We start from the raw sequence: 21,670 nt of genomic DNA, 5'->3' as shown, positions 1-21,670 counted from the left end.
TTTTATTTTGAGCATTATTTATATCTAAAATGACTGACTATAAACATACTACCCTGTAAATATATTGCATGGTTCTAAAATTGATGATTGTAAACATACTACCCTGTAAATATATTGCATGGTGAAGATTTATACACGACTAGGCTACCAGAAAATATTATTATATATAGCGATGGATCCGATAGATTTAGGAATTCTTACATGTCAAGCGGTGTCCAGCAGATGGTGCTTTAAACCTAAAAGATAAAATGCAGCATAATCTGATTTTAAAGTGTTAGAATAATTAAGAGACTGTTATTAGTAAGTCTATGAGAGTTTATAGAGTGATTTAATTAATTATACTATTTTCTTTTCTTTGTTTGTTTTTAAGAGTTTTTTGAGTGTTTTTATTGTTTTTTATTTTTTTTTTTTTTTTTTTTGCTTGGACCTTCCAAGCTTGTGTGTGGCGTATGAAATTGGTCAAATCCACTGATCTATATATGTTCTATTTTAAGCTTTTATCAACGGAAGTAGATTGAGTAATAGTCGGTCTCCGCTGATCGAATGCACCTTACGATCTACTTTTAGGGGCGGCGAGGTAAACTTGCTAGAGGTACAATAGTGTGAAGTTTTAAAGCTTTGAAACATTCATTTATATATGCGGAAGAATGTCTGTATTTCGTCTTAACTTCCTTGTTGTTTCACTTAAGAAATCAAAAAGCTACGTGAGCTCGCCTCTTGAATTGAACACAGACTCTTGGCGGCTTCTCTGATGATATTGATACATAGTGATAGTCCTCACACACTTGTTTCAAAGAAATAATTTACGGTAAACACGCTCTGGCTTTGTATTCAAACGTTCGGCTTCCTTGTTCATAGTGTTATGTTCTCACTAATACGCTTATGCGGGGCTTTATATAGTCTGTATTCATAAGAGGGTTTATGATGATGCCAACCTCTCCTATTATTATGTGATTTGAATAGTTATGGTCGTGTGATCATGCATGCAATTACACTGAGGGAGGAAAAATGTTTTTGCCCTTGTTGCATTCTTGTCTCCTCTCGTCTAGGTTCAGGGATTTCTTCAGCTCTCCACCTTTTGCTTTAGGACAGGCTTCCAGCCATGGTGAGGCTCGCTATCATCATTCTGTTATGATTCATGACAAGATGAAAAACTGGAGGGTCCTGATAGATAAAAAATGTATACATACTAGATACCTTGTCTAGGGAATGGTGTTCATTTTATGATAAAACTATTATCATTCATCATTCCTAGACAAATTGTTACTAGACCAAGAGGTCAGATCTGGTCTAAATTTGTTGAACATGTATACCAAATGTGTTTAAACTGTAATACAATCAGTTTTTTTTTTTTTTTTTTTTTTTTGCCTGCCTGCCTCTCTTTTTCTCTCTTGGTCAGTCTGCTGTGGTGGATCTAAAGACGAAGGAGGAGAAAGATGCAGAGCTGAACAAAAGGATTGAAGCTCTGCGGAAGAAGAATGAGGCTTTGGTCAAGAGATATCAGGTGAGTTTAACTGCTGCCACTCTGCCAGTTTGTTTATTTGATGTACTGCTAATAATTCTATATGTTGACTTTAAGTGTTATTCACTGTACATGGATTAAGCCCTCAGATTCAAGGCTTTTATCTTGGTCAGTTTTTATTCATCCATTCAGCTTGTTTGTCTTCTCTTGTGTCACCAGGAAATACAGGAAGATAAGAAAAAGGCTGAACAGGAGGGCATCGCTGTGACAACCCCTCGCAAACCCCGCCCTCATGAGCCTGAGTCTGAACGGAGAAAGACAGAAAAGGAGAACTTCTCAGTGACCGTTGACTTGTCCAAACCAGCTGCGGTAAAGAAAGATGGCAGAATATTTTAATTGAATAGCAATTTACCATAAAATGCCATTATATGGTATTATCATAATTGTTTCTGTTTAATGCAACTCAGAGTTGGCATATTTGCATCAACATTGCAATTGCAGTTGCATAAATAATGCTGTGAGATTTTGAATATTGAAATATGAATGACTGGAACTAAAACCGCCAGTAGGTGAAGGCAAGGAGTTATGTTATCATAGTCTATACATAATGCACACCCCTAAAAAGAACTATGATCTACAGTATATCTTCTTCACAGCCCATAGTTTATCAGATATTTTGGCTCTTTAAAAATTAAATATAAAATAGGAGCAGTATATGTAAGTGTTCTGTATTAATATACATGTATGTGTTTTTTAATTCAAGTTTGTTTTTGAATAACCTCAGACCGCTAATGATATGCATCAGCTCCAATAGAGAACAAGAGCGTGTAGAAGTTAATTGGCCCTCCCATTCCTCACAGCTCGGAGGATTTTAATTTCCCACCTAGGGAAGGCTGAGACAGGCTGTAGAGTATTTTAATTAAATTATTTTAGTGTTTCAGTGGATTACATGTGGTGTTTGAGTGTGTGAGGGATGGTTTAGGCAGGTTGTGATATACCCTCCTATCCTGGCCTGTGAAGGTCATGCCTTTCAGTAACTGCAAAGTGAGGACATTTTCTTCAAATATACTTGTTGAACTAGACAGATGGACATGCAAATTGTTGCCCGGTAAAGAATGTGATTCCCAGTTATTGTGCATGGTCTATGTCCAATGCAGTGTTGTTATTGTTAACTAAAAGGTAAAATTGTTTTTTTGTTCATTAACATAAAGCTGGGAAAAAATAATATGTGATAAACGTATATATAAACTATTATTTAGAAATGAGAAATGTTGCTTTGGGAACAAATTGAAATAAATGTTTAATTTGAAGTACTAAAATTCTTGCTAAAACGGAAATAAAAATAAATTGACCCTAAATATTAATAAAAACAACCTAATATAAATGACAAGCACATAAAATGTCTAAGCTTAAACTAAAATAAAACTGAAAATATAAAAGCAATTGATAATTTAAAAGAGTAATACTAAAACTACACTGAACTTGACTGAATAGAAATGTCATGTTGAGCTTTTTTACTCATGGAATAAAAACCTTGAAATCTCAATACTGCCTTTCTAGGAGAAGCATGTGGTGAATGACAGGAAACCAGCTAGTCATCGTGGTGACCAGGGCCCAGAAGAAGAAGAGTCTGGTCTGCCTCATGGTGAGAGTCCCCCCCACAGAACCGGATCGGGCCGGCTGAGCAGAGGTGGCCCCCGTGGCGGAAGAAGAGAGCCTCGTTCAAACAAAGGAGAACCGTGGTCGGAGAGGCAACCTCAGGATGGTGAAGGTGGAGAGGGTCCAGCTCGTACTGAACGCTTCTCTAGAGGAGGGCGGAGAGGAGGAAGAGGTGGAGGAGGAACTCAAGGAGGATCAGGCTCGGACAGGAAATCAAAGGTCACCATTGACGGTCACCAGTAACCTTTTCTAATCATTTGTAGTAGAGATATTGTAGAACATTGTTATAGTACATTCATTTACTTTCAAAGTCATTTGTAGGTGTGTAGGACACAATAAAATATACAGACATTAGGACATATGTTTTTAGATACTAGCATCATAATCTACAAGCCATTTTAATTGGAGTTGATATCCAATTTCTCAGGAGTGGGAGGAAAAAAGAAGACAGAACATAGAGAAGATGAATGAAGAGATGGAAAAGATTGCTGAATATGAGAGAGGTCAAAAGGTATGTTTTGGTCAACCCTGCTTTCTCTAATTAGTGTATCATTTCAGTGTCAATGTGATACACGTGCACATTCACACTTAACATGTATCTTTTGCAGCCTGATGGAGAGAAGAACCCCATCAGAAACTTCCTTGATGACCCACGGCGTAGTGGGCCGATACTAGAAACTGACCGCAAAGAGGGAAGCCGGCGTCACATGCGCAACTGGGGTGGAGTTGACTTTGACAGTGTGAAGACTGGTGCCGAGGTTGAGAGAGAATGGACGGTACTAAGCACAGTGATTTTTTTTTTTTGTTGTTTTCGTTTAAACTTCAGTTACTTTATTAAGTACTCTACTGGAATTAAATTGTTCAAATGTGTCATGAAAGACATTTATAAATTGGTACAAAAAAAAAAAAACTATTTCAAATAATTCCTGATATGTTCAATTTTTTCAAATAATCCTTAAAAAAGTGTGTCCAAGTTTCCACAAAAGCAGAACTGTTTTCAACAATGATTATGGTAAGCACCAAATCAGTACATTAAAAAGATTTCTGAAGGATCATTTGACATTGAAGCCTGGAGTAATAATGGCTGCTGAATCTGAAGGATCATTTGATGAGGAGATGGCCACAACTCAGTGCACATGGGAAGTAATCTTCTACTTGGTTTGCTTAATTCCTCACTTTATGTAACATAACAGACATGCACAAATGAGATCTTAGACATATTCTGATATGTACTTTATACACGTAACTTTTCATGAATTAAATAAAACAAGTTTTATAATGGCTGCTGAAAATACAGCTTTTCCATCATAGGATAAATTAAATTTTAAATTATATTCAAATAGAAATCGGTTACTTTAAATTGTAGTAATATTTCACCTACCCTATGGTTGTGTAATGGTAGAGACCAGAATATTATTTATACTTTCAGACTTACTTTCTCTCTTTTTAATCCCATAACAGAATCGTAGGCCAGGCAGTATTGTTTTGTATTGGTAGAGACCAGAATATTATTTATACTTTCAGACTTATGACAAGAATCGTAGGCCAGGCGGTAAAGGCTCCGAGAAAGAGCCGAGTATCTCCGCTGGAAAAAGGAGCGAGAGCAGATTGACGAAGAACGACTGGCTCGTCACCGTAATGCCACGGGCCAGTGGAGACGAGAGTGGGATGCCCAGAAAACAGATACAATGTGAGTATCAAAAACGGAAATGTTCATTATTGTGACTATGAATAAACCATAGAGCTATGGAATCCTTAAAGGGCTAGTTCATTAAAAATGTCTCATTTGGTCCAAAACCCATATGACTTGCTTTCTTCTATTGAACACAAAAGTAGACATAAATACTACACATTCACTATATGGCAGAGAGAGGCCAGTTCTTTGTTTAACATTTTTCCTTTTGTGTTGAGCAGAAGAATGTCATGAATGGCTTCAGTGATGACAGAATTATTATTGTGAGATTAATTATGCCTATAATTTTAGCTCTAACAAGTTTATTTCTGTGTTGAAAAGAGAGACAGATAAATACTCAGTGTATAGGAGTAATTCATGCTGACAGGGTGAGAATGAGACGACCAGTGACCCTGTGGCGTTTTCACAGGTTCAAGGAGGACTCAGCTGTGGCTGGAGAGGGCACACAAGAACAAAGCAACAGGAGAGGTAAATCACACACAAATATTTCCACACCCATCACAGTAACCACCTGACACCTGTTCTGCACAAACCATGAATGTCACCCCACATTTTTAGAGATGCAGCCAGCCAATAGACTAAAATACTCCAGCAAAAGCATAGAGTAGTTACAGGCATACATTTATACACATTTCTTCCATTTTGTATTACATTTACACTTTGTGAAACTTGTTTTGTGGATCATTGGTGATGTTTTGTGCTGTGGTTTCTCAGCAGCTAGGGGGCACAATGCCCAAGTACAGCAACGCATTAGACCTTCAGGTCAGCTTAAGGCATGGGACTCTGTGGGTGGGTGGGTTGGCGAGTGTCTCTTTACCCTCCTTCACATTGGCCCTAGTCTTAGTGCAAGCCAACAGCCGTTCCTGTGCTGATGGTTTCTAATTGCTTTCCACTTCTCCATAATAAGGTACAGTGGGAGTGTGTGTGTATCTGATTGGATTATCTGTTATCTAAAATGCAGTTTGCTGGATAGCTGAGATAACATTTCCTCATCATTGCTTTCTGCCAGTTGTCCATCCTTTATTTCAAATTTGCTTCCAGGTCATTTTGCCTAGCAGAAAGCATGCACCTGGCAACTCCTTGCATTCTTGACTTGAGTGACCTTTTACTCTTTAAAAACTCACAGTAAAAGCAACACTAGCCTGCTGCATGAAGCTAGCTGAACAAACTCGAGTTTCAGAGTAGGTTTAGAGTTAACAAAACTAAACCAATCCAGTCTGGTTTAGATCAGGTTCAGTGGGCTCACAACACTCAATATAAACATTCTCTGTCAACTCAGAGTTTGATCCAGAGTTTGTAATCAACTCTGGAATGCGTGCACCTGAAAGTGTGAGACATGCAACAAATAACAAGTCACCCGGAGCATGGAGACCATCGGTCTGTGTGCGTGAAAGTGTGAGTGTTGGAAATGATAAAAATTAAAAGTGAGCATGGGGATGGTGGGTATAGGTCAACTATATATATATATCTTATATATATATATAGTGTGGATATATATAGGTATATATAGGTATGGGTGTATACATTTTGTTACAGAATTAGTCTTAAAGGAGCATGGAGACCATCGGTCAACATTTGCAGTAAAAATTAGGTCTTGCATCCTCTGGGATGTTTTAAATGAGGACATCAGCACAGCACCTAAAATAAAATTTTGTATTAATCATTTTTTCACTTTGGTGCTTTCATTTGGGTACTTCTCAGTTCAGTCCAGCAAAACTAAATGTCCTCATCAAAACCAGTGTGTTATCTTTTTTAGATCTGCACCGTAAGATGTGTTCTGTTATGTTTAGGATTGTAGCATACTTCGATTGGCTTATACTCAAACTAACATTCCCCTGCTAAGGCACAATCCTCTATCTAACATCACTCTTTCCCTAGCATTGCAATTTTTACATTACATTTTTCTCCTGAAAATTGATATTCAAAAGCTGTCGCTCATAACAAACCAAAGTACATCTTTTGCATTGAAGAAAGTCTTGCTGCTTTTGATACATGCTCATCTGCTGATGTCTTGGCTTTGAATGCTTTACAAACCCAGTGTCTACCTCACAACGTTCAAGTCAAATCTCATCACAGTGCTGTCAAATCAAGGGCACATTTGCATGTTTTTCACATCCATTCCACTCCACTCATCCTGAAGAGTGATGCGTAGATTGGCAATCCATCAGAATGACAGGGGGCCATCTGTTACTGTGAGCCCAGGGTCATCTCTCTCCACCACAGATTTCAGTCTCAGAATTGTTTTCCAAGGTCTTGCTCAACCCTTCAAGGATAAATATCACTGTAATCTGTCTTATGCAGAAGATAACAAGAGGCCGCCCAAGGCATCAACCTTCGGGGACTTCTTGGGACAGGGCAAACCCAGACAGGGAGGCCATGGACAAGGGAAGGGTCGTGGTCAAGGCAAAAGCTACAGGTATGCAATAGTCCATTGTGGAAAATCTTTCAGCACCGCACCAGCATTGAGCAGGGGAGTCCAGTCCTGCTCCTGAAGGGCCACTATCCTAATTAAACACATCTGAACCTGCTAATCATAATCTTCATGGATAACAAGAAATTTCAACTGTGTTTGGGCCAGTTGGAGCCAAACTCTCCAAAACATTGGCCCTCCAGGAGCAGGATTAGACATCAGTGTTCTAGCGATCTTATGATATGACTTAACTAGACGCATTACAGTTTCCACCTGGTATTAACATTTGTTTCAAATGCATCTGAAGGAGATCAACCTATGTTAATCTGGTTAGCAGGAAAGGAAGCAAATGCAAAGTGTAAAGGACTACATCTGTGTGTTTGGTACAAAAACAGCAACATTTAAATCGCTTGTTTTGGAGTGTTCTCACATTGTGAGAATGATCACCATTTCCACCACAACGTCACGTTTTTAGCTACCTCCATAAGTGCTTTCTGGGATCCAATCAAAAAAAGGTTTTAGACCCAATTTCTACCTGTATTTAGCATCACCACTTGTGATCAGATCACACAAACACATCTTAATACCAGGTGGAAATAGGGTTTATGATTTGACGCCTGCTATTGCTGTTTGGATGCAGGTGGCATTATAGGTAGAGAAATTATCATTCTAGAGAGCATTTCATGAATTAATATTCATTGAAAAACATCCTTCCTTCCTAAAGCATGCATGATAATCGGTGGGAAGGGGAAAATGAAGAGGAGAAAGGAAGAAAGGAGGAGCAAGAGAAAGAGAAGGATGAAGAGAAAGTCAAAGAGAAGGAAAACGAGAACACCCTCAAGGCTCAATTGTCAGACAAGGTAAGAAGCCTGAAAACACTCACTGAGTATCATGGTACTAAGAGTTCTTTTGAAGAGCCGTATGAGTGAAGGTTGCTTTTAATTAGTCTGGGTTTCAATTGTTCCTGACCTTCTCCTGCTGTGCAGAAGTCTGATGAAGGAGGCCACGCTGAAGATGATGATGATGAGTGGGAGGATGCCAGCGATGGTGAACAGGAAGATGTGGAAGAGGATGAAAAAGCTGATCACGAGGAAGACTCAAAAGATGCTAAAGCAACAGAAAAGACCCCTACCTCTCCTGCACCCTCTACTCCCAGCCCAAAAGAACAGCGTACCCCAAGACCCAAAGTCCACATCCCTTCCCCACAGGAGACACTCAGTACACCAGAGGGACCCAAACCGCTCAGCCCTTTCTCCCCACTGGACGGCCACCAGCCTGTGTCAGACTGGGGTGAAGAAATGGAGATGCTTTCTCCTAAGTGCATTCTGGACGAGAGCCCTCTGAGGCCCAGCAGCACTGAAAGCAGTCCAGCTCAACCTAAGAGCAATCCAGCTGAACATAACACGACTACCACACCCAGCCAGCCAGAAGAACCAGAAACAAAAGAAAGTGCATCTACAGGTAAGATAATTATGATCTTTATTTAGTACTGTACATCACAGTTTCTTTTTTTAGCCGTGCTTGCTAAGACACTTTGCAAGATCTGGGGCATGCTTCATTTTTCCATCTGCCATTACGTCTCGCACACAGTCAAGTGTTCTAGCCTTTTAACCTGGACTCCACTGGCAGTAACTTGTTCAGACGGATGATGTATATACACTACGACTGTAATAGTCCTCCTGACCTGAAGAGGACAGCACTGAGTTGTTTTCCTTATACTGTTTCAAAGTCGAGTGGTACAAACGCGGGTACTTTTTGACCTCCTTGCATATCCGTTGATGTTGTCTATACCTTCATCTTCCATTGTTTTTATTTCCGGTTTCCGATACTTTCTTTTATTAGTTCTTGCAAGCAAGAACCCATCTGTTAAGCCTTGTTCACACCAAGAACGATAACTATAAAGATAACGATATCAGTGTACACACCAGCAAATTATATTGTCTGTTAATGCTAAGCGCACGTGCGCCTTCCACTTTAACTCTTCAGCTTGTTACAGCAGGATGGATTCTGATTGGCTGTCATTTTTCATCTGGAGATAAATCGTTTTGAAAGTGATCCCAACGATATTGTTTCACTTTGTCTTTATCGTTATAGTTGTGGTTTGGACTATATCCTTTAATATTAAGAGTGATTTTTAGAACCATATCTTTATCTTTGTCTTTATAGTTATCGCCCTTGGCATTAAGCGTTGCCCCCTAGTGGAGCCATTTGCATGCATGTGCACCTACTGGTGACAAAATTATAATTAAATAATACATAAGACATTGTGGCAAACAAAAAATTAAGCATACTTTAAGGTTTTCGGAACTGCATTGTAACACACTAAAATGACTAAGAACAAACGCATGGCAAATCTAAAAAAATAGAACTATTTTAAAAAAAAGTAACAGAAAATTAAATGAAACAGAATTTAAATTAAATATAAATGTTAGATTAAAAACTTGAAGAAAATTTTTTTTTTTTTTTTTTCAGAGTGACTTTCAGAGTGTTATCTTAGTAGTCAAATCTAAGTGTCTTTTTTTTTTTTTTTTTTTACATTCAGTGGTGGAGTCAGCTTCCTGCGAAACACAAAAGGAGCCGGTACCAGCTGAATCTGCCGACACAACCACCTCGAGCAGCCATGAGACAGGAGATCCTGTAGTGCCGCCCACCACAGACAGCGCCAACCAAAACAGTAAGTCAAAACAAAGTCTGAATTATGATTTCCTCCAAATGAACCATTAATTGTACTATCCTGTTTATCCTCTGATTCAGAGGACAGCGACGCCCCCGCTGTAGAGCTGGATCATAGTCAGCCTGAAACTAAGGTTGAAGAGGAAACAGCAGTGGATTCTTCAGATCAACCGTCCTCAGGTGCTGTTCTTATTACCAGCTTTGAGACTGTGGAATTTCGAAAGAAATGCCTTACTTCAGCTGACTTCTAACAACTAACCGACGTCCTCCCCTTTTCTTCACACACTTGAGTCTTTCTGGTCTCTCTGTCTCTCCCTCCCTGTTCACTACACTCATGTCTCCTTTATGTTCCCGTGTCCATCTGTCTCATGGCATGAGATGGCATCTGCTATTGAGCTTGTTTCTGTCGTCTTTGACAAATGAGAATGCAGCTCCTCGGGCTATGACAGTCCTCCCCCTCCTCTGGGACTGACTGCTTCTGTCTGCAGCTTCACACTTGCTGTCATTCTCCACTGTGAACCTTGCACACCTCCTCCAGCATGACTAAAATACCGCATTTATTGTGCTCCTGAATCCCCTCAGTGTCTTTCATGCACCTCTTTGATTTCACACCTTTCCCTGAATGACATGTTTGCATTTGGGTTATGGCTTTTTCCCCTTTCATGCATGTCACAAACTGCTTGAGCAAATAAGTGTTGTTTTGATTTTTATTCAATTTTTGCAAATGCATATATATGTGTGAGTGTGTGAACTGCAAACAGGAATGATCTATAACAGGGATATGTGTGAACTGCAAACAGGAATGATCTATAGCTCCAACCCTAATTAAACACACCTGAGGGGAAAGCAGCTAGGTTTTCCTCCCAGATAGATTACAGAGATGAATTACACAGGCTAAACCGAATGTGGAGGACCGGAGTTGATCCCTGTATAGCATCTTATTAATCCCATTTGATCGTCATTTTAGGATCATTTCATTGAGGGGAAAGCAGCTTTATTTTCTCCCAGAGAATGAATACAGAGATGAAGTTCACCAGGAGTAAAAATGAATGTGATATATGATACTATATATATATCTATATAAATTTCATGTATTTTAATATATGTATAGTATATATTTATATATACATAGAATATATATATATATACCAGAGTGCAAATGATATATATATATGAGTGAATGTTTATCAACCCACATAGAATGAATATATCAAGTTCACCAGATTGGGGTTGAGTGCGGTTTTAGAAAACCTGGAAATATCAGGACATTTTTAGAATGATGCTTACCAGGTCTAGAAAATATAATCTTCTAGTTATGCTCTGTTTAAAATTATTTAATAAGCTAGACTTTTTACTCATTTTAAATAAAAAATTGATATTTGATGGGTGTATGGTGACCCAGAAAGCATTCAAACCGCATTCATATCTCATTTTATATGTTAATTGCTATCTGACATAGACTTAAATATGCCACAGTAATCTCATTAAAATGATTTTTAAGACTCCTTATCTAGTAAAAGCGAACAACTGGAAATATCATGGAAATTCATTGTTTAAAAGAACACAGGATTACACTCATTTGCAAGAGCAAGGAGGAAAAACAAAACCAGCCCAAAGTTAAAGAAAAATGAAATTGGTGGCCTTTATCCTCGTCAGTTTGTCTGAAATTTGAATCATCTCCTTTTTATTGCCCTTTTAAGGAGCGGTCACATTCACCTTTCAGCGATTTTCACAGGCAAGTCCAGTCATTTCAGTAGGAATCCATGCAATCTAGAATTTAGTGTGAAGGTGAAAAGTTCCCCCACACAGATTTCACAACGGGTTAAAGTTGATCAAAGCAAAGCGGCTTGGTTTGATTAAGAAAATGGCTTTAGTGTGAGTGTTGCTTCATACATCTCTGCACTGTTGACAATAGACAGTGGACCTTTAGTTTCTGAAATTTTACCGAAATTTCACTGATGTGACTGCACCTTAGTTTGTACAAGCTACTTATACAAGTGATGAATTTGTAGTTTATACTGTTGAGATTTGGCACAGTTGCTGGAATGGAGAATAAATGTTGTGCTGCTTTTTACTTCTGATTGTCTCCCTTTCCCTTTTGAATTGAGGAACCACTCCTTAGTGTTTTGTGTTTCATGAATGTTTGATGTCATATCCACTCAACTGCCAAAGGCTCAACCCTGTCACTCAATCATTTGGGATCTCTGTCCTTCTTCACCTGCTCCTGCTTATTGCCATTACATCATACCAGTTTATTATGCAACTAACTGCTCATTAGCAACTAATGAGTGGATGTGAGTTCTTGCCAGTTCCCATTGTCCACATGCACCCTGGAAATCAACACAAACTAATGGCTCAATAACAAGATTCTTGTATTTCTTTCATTTGATTACTCTGCTACGTTTAGCCTGTTTAACAGGAGGAAACATCCAGGAAAACATTTTTTTATTGCTAAAAATGCTTTTATGAGAAAACTGCAGTCGACTTTCAGATCTGAGCGTAATGAAACCTTTAGAAAATTCAATGTGCTTTTTGTTTTGAAACGGTACATATTTATTTGCTCATTTTGTCAAACAAACCATCTGAAATGGTTTGCTTCTACTTATTATATCACTCATACTGGGTGTTTTCATGTTAATGTTTTCATCCTGATTGCTTTATATATATCAACAGGCTGAGGACTAAATGCAGTAGATGAACTCGTTGCTTCACAAACTGGAATCGGAGGTAAGCAGAGGAAAGAGAAGACATCAGGTCCAATGGACGGCTGTTGACTGTATATTAAAGAGGTCGAGGGGGCATCTTTGGATCCCTGTCAACACTTCATCCAAATAACTTTCTGTATTGTTTAATTATTCCTCATTGGTTGGGACTCTGTGCTGTTATCAAGCTAAGCTGCTGCTCTTTTCTCACATTTACCCTCGGCTTTATCTGTAAAGCATGTTATACTCAAACCATAAGAATATTTTTTGATCATGGAGCGGTGGTGTTTAACCACCCTAGACCACAAGGACACTCAGATATATGATATCTGACATCAAATGTATCTTTGAAGGTCGATAAGGAACATATTAAGATGTATTTATTGTTAAGAGTGGCATGCTTCACTTTTTGCAATCTCTTTGTAAACTAGGGCATTGGTTTTTTTGTTGTTGTTTTTTTTTTATTATTATTATTATTTTTCAGGGCAACTTTTGAAATGAAGATGAGCTGTGGATTAAGTTTGCTATAAACGATTTGTAGCCTAGACATTATATGCGCACGGACCAAAGAAAATCATGGTGAATTGTAAAGAGTTTGAATGAGGAAAACTAAACAATTGAGACAGCAGAGATTGTGTACCTCATTGCTATCAAATCTAATATTGCTTTATTGACCATTTTTTTTTATGTTTGTTTAGTAATCTTATGTATTTATTTATGGTGTGTTTTTTTTTTTGTTGATTTTTTTTGATTTTTTTAGGAGGTTGTTGAATTGTTGCTCTGTTTTTTTTTTTTTTTTTTTTTTATGTATCATGTCTTTTAGACTGACCATCATTCCAATACTTTGTGTGAGTGCTTGTTTCTCTCTTCAAATGTGCATTGTATATCCCTGTTTATCAATTGAGCTCACGGAGCAGAAATAATCATGACATTTGTGATTGTACCTGCTGCATCTCCCTGCAGATGAAATGTCTTCCTGTTTGGGTAGAAAATTTATATATAATTGGGTTTGCCTCCTGTAGGAGGTTTGGCTTTTCACAAGTGCACGTAGCATGATACTGAAGTGTTTGTAGGATTTTCCTCCAAATTTTCTAAGACATGCAATTTACTTTTTTTTTTTTTTTTTTTTTTTTTTTTTTTAATAAAGCTTACTGGAGATATTTCTTGGTTGATTTTATCACTGTATTATGATGTGTGAACAGTAAGCAAGCAGTGCAAACTGTTTCTGTACTTTGTAAGCTGTCATCAAATAAATGACATCTTTGCCTTATTGATTCATTTTTGGCTCAAGATGTTGTTTTTTTCGAAGACCGGGGTAATCAAACTGTTTTGTTTTTGTTTTGTTTTTTATGTTACTGGTATATCGGATTTTAGACTTTTTTAGAAAAAAAATATAACTGTGTTAGCACTGAGAATTCATTATCATACTAAAATATAAAAACATACATAAAATGTTAAAATGAATATATTATAAATTCTTGATTTAAGATCATTGGTTACTTAATTGTTAAATAACATTTTACAGTACATTGTCTTTTAAAATACACTTATAAAATTACAGTTGAGCAAGTTTTACTGTAGCACTCTTTCACATTGTTTTCCACAACCATTTTCCGGAGTACATTACTGAAAATGAAAAGATGAACTCAAAGGCAATTAAATTCACTAATATATTTTAATAGTCAATATAAAATAAAATATATCTAAAATAACAAAGCTAGTACTGCCTAAGACTATTTTCAAGTATTATAGCCTAATAATATGAATTTCCTAATGACATATTTGAATAATTAATAAAATAAGTTATTTCCAAATCCTAGTTTCTGCAAGGAGTTTTTGCATAATATAGAATAATTTGTTCCACAAGAGATGAAGCCCACCAATGGTGGAAGACTCCGCCCAGTGTTCAATTAAATCTAGTGTGCATCTGGCATGAGAATCACTCTGATGGTGCAGGAACACTAGCATCCCTCAGAGGAGTGCAGGGATCCAGTCACCTGGATCAGGGCATTCGCAGCAGACACACACTGACCGCTGGAAATATCAGGAATATCCGTCATCTCAGAATGAGAGGAGACAAACCCGTCAGCACCGGCAGGACTAACGGAGGAGCGGAGCTGAGACCAAGTTACCCCGGAGACCAGAGGGTGAAGCACGCGAACAGAGCCACGAAGATCTGGGTGAAAGTAGCGATGGGCATCGCTTACTTTCTGTGTGTTTCAGTCGCAGCTTTCTTCTTAGCCATCTACTACGTGCTCTTCTGGACCCCAGACAGTCACAACAACGCCACGAAGACAAACGGCTCGTGCCTTCGCGGATAGTTCACAAGGACAGAGACTGCTTCTGGATTCAATCACGTGTAACTGAAAGAAGCTGTTCCAGCTGTTTCTAATGCACTATGCAAACTGTCCCAACACAGCACATTTATCAGTGCGAATGTCCTTCTTCTGCTCTGACTTTGCTTATTTAAAATGGGCGACTGATCATTTTATTTAATCAGTATTATATTGTGATTTATTTTTCTATTGCGCCTTATGTTAAAGTGCAATAATAATACGGGATTTATTATTGTGTTACAAGCAATTGTTTGATGCATAATTTAAAAACAAACGGGTTTTGTTGTATTAGTTTGCAATAATCTGCACATATTGACCTTTGGTTTATATAATTTCGAATAATTTATATTGTTACTTTACTATATATATGATAAAAAAAGCCTATAATTTTATATAAAAAATAATGTAAAAAATAATAATGTAAAATCTATATTATACACGATGTGTTTACTCCTTTAAAGCAAAATATTGCAAGTAAAAACTAGGCACCTTATAATATATAATGAAAAACTGTTCTAAAAAAATCTCTGCATGACACATTTTTACTTAAAATAGTTACATTTCACATTATTTTTTAGATCAGTTACCATAAGGGTTTTATGATACATTTTATGTTGTTCAGTTAATGTTTATTGCTTTATTGTATTTCTGTATTCGTGAAGGTTTCCTTTTTTATGATGGAAAATAAATCTTTAATTATGTGGGATATAAATGTATGTATTTATAACCTCCATACGGCAATCTGGGCCCTTTTCCATTTTAAGATAACATCTGGAAACTGTTGTGGACCTCCATGGATCTTTTACTTCACAAGCTCGGGCTCTGGCTACAGTCTCAGTTTAGTTTTAGTTTTATTTATTTGGAAAGGGACCATATACAATATTTAACATAAATGTTTCCTTTTAATGCACTGTATTAGATTCAGCTGCCTAACTTTCATCCACATTAAGAGATTGTTGCTTTGTGTGACCTTTGCTGACTGGACTTCAAAACCAAAGTCACCAGAATTACTGTTATTCTTTTATTGTAAAAGTTGAATGAGGAAAAGGTTCTTTGAGGTCTGTTCTTGAGTGTGCATTACGTGACTGGTTCTCTTAAAATAACTTCTTTTGTCTTCCTGCAGTTGAATGTTGAATGTGGAAATTACATAGGCTATGGTTCACTCACCAGATAACTCATAACAAATAATTTATGACTAGAATTTTTTACATTGAGTGTTAGATATGTCTGTCTTAGCTTTCTGTAATGGACAGTTATCATAACTTTTTGACTGTGCTGTTTCTCATTTAGAGCAGATTGGATGTGATGATAAGAACATGCTGTATTTTGCCATACAGTAAATATGGATTTATTATCTTCTTGATCATGCCATTTCCTACTGTTAGTCTCTGTCAGTGTTTCTGTGTGCATTTGCTTGATGAGTGAATCTACTGGAGACACTGTGTCTTTTCACTTGCTCAATAATTAAACTGAACTGAAAGTTGTCAGGACGTATTTGTTCTCCCTCCGTTTAGAGTTGCAGCAGAGGTATTGGGAAGTTACAATGTTCTCCAGTGAGATAAAGATAAATCATGACTTGTAGAATGGGACAGATGTCACACTGCTTGCACACCTTAACACAACAGCATGCAAGTTGCAGCAAACTAACACTGGCCACGTTTACATGCATGCTTTTCTGATTAATGTCAGTCTTGTAGTCTGAAAATGATGTCTGGATGTTCTGCAGTAAGTAGAATATTTCTGTAAATATGCAAGGGATATTCCCTGCTGTTCTATTCTGGAAATATTATATTAGTTATTGCTGTTTGTTATTTTGCATATCAGTAATTGAATCAACTCTTTCATTCTTGTTCATGTTATAGTAACAGACAGAAACATGATCAACTGCAAAATGAAAACTAAAATAAAAATAATGAAACTAAATAATTATTTTTTAATGTCACTCCAAAAATGTTTGGTACATATGGTACATATCTTATATCAATGTAGATTTTGCCCCATGTGTTCATTTAAGAAGGATTGGCATTTAAGATCACCACATCCTGAACCCAATTACTACAGCTTTCAATATGCAAACACTAATTATGTGTAATTGTTTATGGACCGGTCAGAAAAGAAGGTATAAACAGGCCACAGAGTTTATTTGTTTGGGAACAAGAGACACACACTAAAGAAGTAAATGCACATGTAAGCGTACAACTGAAAAGGTGCAAGGGGAATAAGAGAAGAACACTGGTTTCTGATGTGATTTGTGTTGATGGTTGACCTTGGCTGCACAATGACAATATGAGAAGTTGAGCAAACACTACAGCCAAACTGAAACCACTTCTCTGTACCGTCTACACACAGGCTAATTCATTCACACCAAGAACAATTATTACTCATCAGCGCAGATGGATTCTGAGGGTCTGTTAATGTTTTTATTGTTTATCAGCTGGGAATTTTTTTTGAGTGTAATTCCAACAATATTGTGACCCTGTGCTGTTTAGATGTGCTGTGGATTCTGTTATTCTTTTAAATTTAGAACGATTTTTATATCCGTATCGATAATTGTTGTCCTGGGTGTGAATGGGCCATTGCTGTACATAAACTTGAATTACATTCAATTTCAGTTCCTCAAGGAGGAAGTGAGAAACTGCAATTAGCACCATGGTCATAGTCCACGTGTTATTTTGTAAAAGAAACTCAGACCTGTATGGATGATAATGAGAATGTGTTGCAAGGAGTCAACAAAATTGGTTTTTAGCAATCATTTGGCACTCTGCATTTTCTTCATTCATGCCACCTTGGCCTATGTGGCAGATTTGCTGGCTGTCCTCATTTGTTTCTGGAATAATTATTCGTCAAAAGCAGAGGAAGCAGAGTGGTCATGCTTTGTGCTCTGTTTCCACAGCACTGTCCTGTGGGGAGATTAGCTTGGAGTCTTGCCAGGGCTGGATAGAGAGGTTAATTCCCATGAGGCCTGCTGGTCAGGGCTACAGTGTGATATAGATGACATTCTGAATGCTTCCTAATCTAGAGGAAATTCATTCCAGTTATTTTTAAATCAGTGAAGTTTAAACAAGGCCATTACCTAGAGTAATTGTGTCTAGCATAACATTCACAACTTGCCAGCTTCTTCTGAATAGATATTTTGAATGTTGGCTTTATAGCTCCTGATTCTGGATGGATTCTTAAATGCTCAGAGAACTAGTATAATATTTACAGAATAGAACAGCAGGGACTATCCCTTGCATATTTACAGAAATATTCTACTTACTGGAGAACATTTATGCCAGATATTTAGATTTGTCATAATTTTTACCATATATTTTCAAGTGTTGTCAAAACTTTGACTTTTTATTCTATAATTATGGTTTAACAAAGCATGATTTTTATCTATGTTGTGAAAATAGGATTTTCATACTCAGAAGTTAACACTTGTGCCACTATAATGTTTTTTTAATCCACAAGAGGGCGATGTAATACCCTACCGTTTTAATAAAGACAATAAAGTGTAGAAATTAACTTGATATAATTAACTTCATATTCTGTTTCTGACTTTTTAATTACATATAAATAATTTACATCTAGAAGAACATAATGCAGTAATTTAATCAGGTATCCATCAAATCAATATATGATATTTGAAACAAACCTATTGAAAATGCATTCATCAATCAACACAATATTATTATTCATAATATTTTGTCATAAATTATTTGACTCAACTAACTGAATAATTGTGACTTGTTAAACAAGCCAAACCAAAAAAAAAACAAAACAAAAAAAAACACTTGGCCCATGTTTGCAATGACAAACCCTAAAATATTTTGCTTTTTATTATAGGCCTGCCTGAACAAACTTAACAAATAAATAAATACATAAATAATAAAAAAAAAAATAAATGACTTAATATTTAAAATACATCCACACTGTATATAGCTAGGTCTGTTATTTAATAACATTAACCGAAATTCTAATAAGATTGTTAAAATGAATGAATGAATGAATATTTTAATTTTGGGCATTTTTAATTAGGGTTGGTCTTCAGATACCAGTGCCTGCAGATCTGTCTCTGAGTCTCCTCTGAAAAAGCCTCAGCTCTGGGTAAATGTCTCAACGCTGTGTCCCAAATACATTTGATGTGGTATGGACATAATTCTGATTACACTGTACAAAAACATGAAACGAATTCTTGTCTGATTTAGAAAAATGTACATGTTAGACAGGCTGAGATTGCACCTTTCCATTCTTTCCCTTCCAAGTCCAAGGAAGTTCTCACTGCCCTTCTCCAGAAAGCAATGGTTTCGCACACCTTTGTCTATAAATCGCATCTCTTCTGCTGTTAAAGAAGAAATTTCGGCATCCTCAACATCCTCACCGGGGACCAGCAGATTTATCTGAGATTCAAAGGCTGAGCGAAGAACCATTTTAGGTGTCATCCATCTCCAGAATCTGCTATTAGTGCACAGCACTGAATCAAAGTGACATGATGGTCCTTTCCCCATCCAGGCAGCTGGGTTTTTAGTGACCTGGTCAGGGATTGCCAGCTGAGCGGATGGCGGAAAATCACTGTTGGGGTATTTCTTGTGTCCTCTGAGCCGTTTCTCTTCATCATGTTCCAGTGCATAAGGCTTGCAAATCACAAGTTCAGTCTGAAACAGATCACACAAACTCTGTTTACCCAGCAAACGCCTGAGTCCTCTTGGAAAAGCACCACAACCAATTTTAGGTCTGTTTTTTGGTTGCCAGCTTGATAATTTTTCCACTGAGCCTGACAGTGTGACATTTCCATGTTTGTCTTTTATCTTCTATCGTTTGTACTCTTTCAACAGGAACTGAACCACATCACCATGGTGCTCCTGAGTGGAATAGTCAAACGGATGTTTGCCCTCATTGTCAGGGGTGTCTGTTTGAGCACCACTGAGTACCAAAAGTCGTACAGCATCCAGGTATCCGTGCTGACTCGCCAGACTCAGGACGGCTCGGCCTGCCTCGTCCCGTCGCTCTACATCTGCCAACAAGTGCGCGTGCCAGAGTGTGTCAGTTCAGTGGCGCACATTAACAGAGTGCGGCCTGTCACACCTTCAAGCAAGACCTTCCGTTCGATCATGGCTTTTCTGTAGCTCACATTTCCTGATTGCTGTCTATAATTCCCATCTGAATGCTTTTTAATATAATCAAATATATTCATGTCGTCAGTGGGCCACGCTGAGTAGTGTCTTTCTAAGCTTTTAAATTGTCTGCATGCTTAATAACTAACAAATTGATTAGGTAGACAGGCCTTCAGGCCAGTCTCCTCTTTCTCTCGGCCCCTCCCTGCCCTGATTTCCTTTTTTTCATAAACAGCTCAATATTGCATTTTGGCCTGCAGTTGCGACCACATTGTTTGTTCTATTCATGCCCCATATTTCATGTGCTCTGATTCTCTTCTATTCAGGTGAGCTGTTTTTCTGTGGCAGAAATTCACCGCTTGAGTGAGGTTGGCCATGGATGGCATGTTACCGTGGGGACAGGGTATCTGACATGAGCGTATCGAAGAGTAAACGAGGGCAGAGAGCAGCTGCGCTGTGCAGAATAGTGTACAAATAAATGCCCTCAAAATGTCCTATGTAATGGGTGTGTGTGTGTGTGTAGCTATTTTAAGGATTTAAAATATATATTAAACATATTTTATAGAAATGTACTATAAAAATTTTATATTTTAATAATGTTATTTACTTTTTCATGGATTTGTTATCTTTTCTTTTTAATTGACATATCTTTTAAAGCCTAATTTCTAACACATTAGTGTATATATATATATATATATATATATATATATATATATATATATATATATATATGTGTGTGTGTGTGTGTGTGTGTGTGTGTGTGTGTGTGTGTGTGTGTATGTGTATATATATATATATATATTGTGAACACTTTGAAAACACAATGGGGAAAAATATCATGCAGGATATCTATACTGATATGGACTGGGTAATTGGTTAGGAATGAAAAGATGCCACATTGTTTAATGGAAATGAAAATTATCAACCTACAGAGGGCTGAATTCAAAGACACTCAAAATTTAAAGTGAAAAAAGGATTCAGCAGGCTAGTCCATTAAGCTGAAATTTTATTGCAGCAACTCAAAATGGTACTCAGTAGTTTGTATGGCCCCCACGTGCTTGTATGCATGCCTGACAACGTCAGGGCACGCTCCTAATGAGACGAAGGATGGTGTCCTTGGGTATTCCCTCCCACATCTGGACCAGGGCATCACTGAGCTCCTGGACACTCTGAGGTGCAACCTGGCGACGTCAGATGGACCAAAACATAATGTCCCAGAGGTGTTCTATTGGATTTAGGTCAGGCGAGCGTGGGGGACATTCAATGGTATCAATTCCTTCATCCTCCTGGAGCTGACTGCATACTCTCGCCACATGAGGCCGGGCATTGTCGTGCACCAGGAGGAACAAGGACCCAATGCACCAGCGTAGGGTCTGACAACGGGTCCAAGGATTCCATCCCGATACCTAATGGCAGTAACTGTGCCATTGTCTAGCCTGTAGAGGTCTCTGTGTTCCTCCATGGATATGTCTTCCCAGACCATCACTGACCCACCACCAAACCGGTCATGCTGAACAGTGTTACAGGCAGCATAACATTCTCCACCGCTGTTCCAGACCCTTTTACATCTGTCACACGTGCTCAGGGTGAACCTGCTGTCATCTGTGAAAAGCACAGAGCGCTAGAGGCGGACCTGCCA

The 21,670-nt window shown here is 37.8% G+C and overlaps 1 protein-coding gene across 1 annotated transcript; it reads left to right on the top strand.

The window, feature by feature from the left end:
* The first annotated feature begins 491 nt into the window (after positions 1–491).
* On the top strand, positions 492–13,317 carry LOC109110431 (coiled-coil domain-containing protein 9-like). Its single transcript, XM_042771249.1, is given in 16 exon segments — positions 492–577; positions 1,050–1,105; positions 1,400–1,504; positions 1,682–1,831; positions 3,023–3,340; positions 3,549–3,632; positions 3,730–3,897; positions 4,658–4,679; positions 4,682–4,811; positions 5,224–5,282; positions 7,116–7,230; positions 7,949–8,084; positions 8,211–8,685; positions 9,767–9,898; positions 9,979–10,077; positions 12,571–13,317. Coding segments are annotated over 15 exon segments (2,001 nt in total). The 5' UTR covers positions 492–577; positions 1,050–1,102; the 3' UTR covers positions 12,576–13,317.
* Positions 13,318–21,670: the final 8,353 nt, after the last annotated feature.

Source organism: Cyprinus carpio, chromosome A15 (assembly GCF_018340385.1).
Source record: "Cyprinus carpio isolate SPL01 chromosome A15, ASM1834038v1, whole genome shotgun sequence".
NCBI lineage: Eukaryota > Metazoa > Chordata > Actinopteri > Cypriniformes > Cyprinidae > Cyprinus > Cyprinus carpio.
This window is presented reverse-complemented; position numbering and strand designations above follow the sequence as displayed.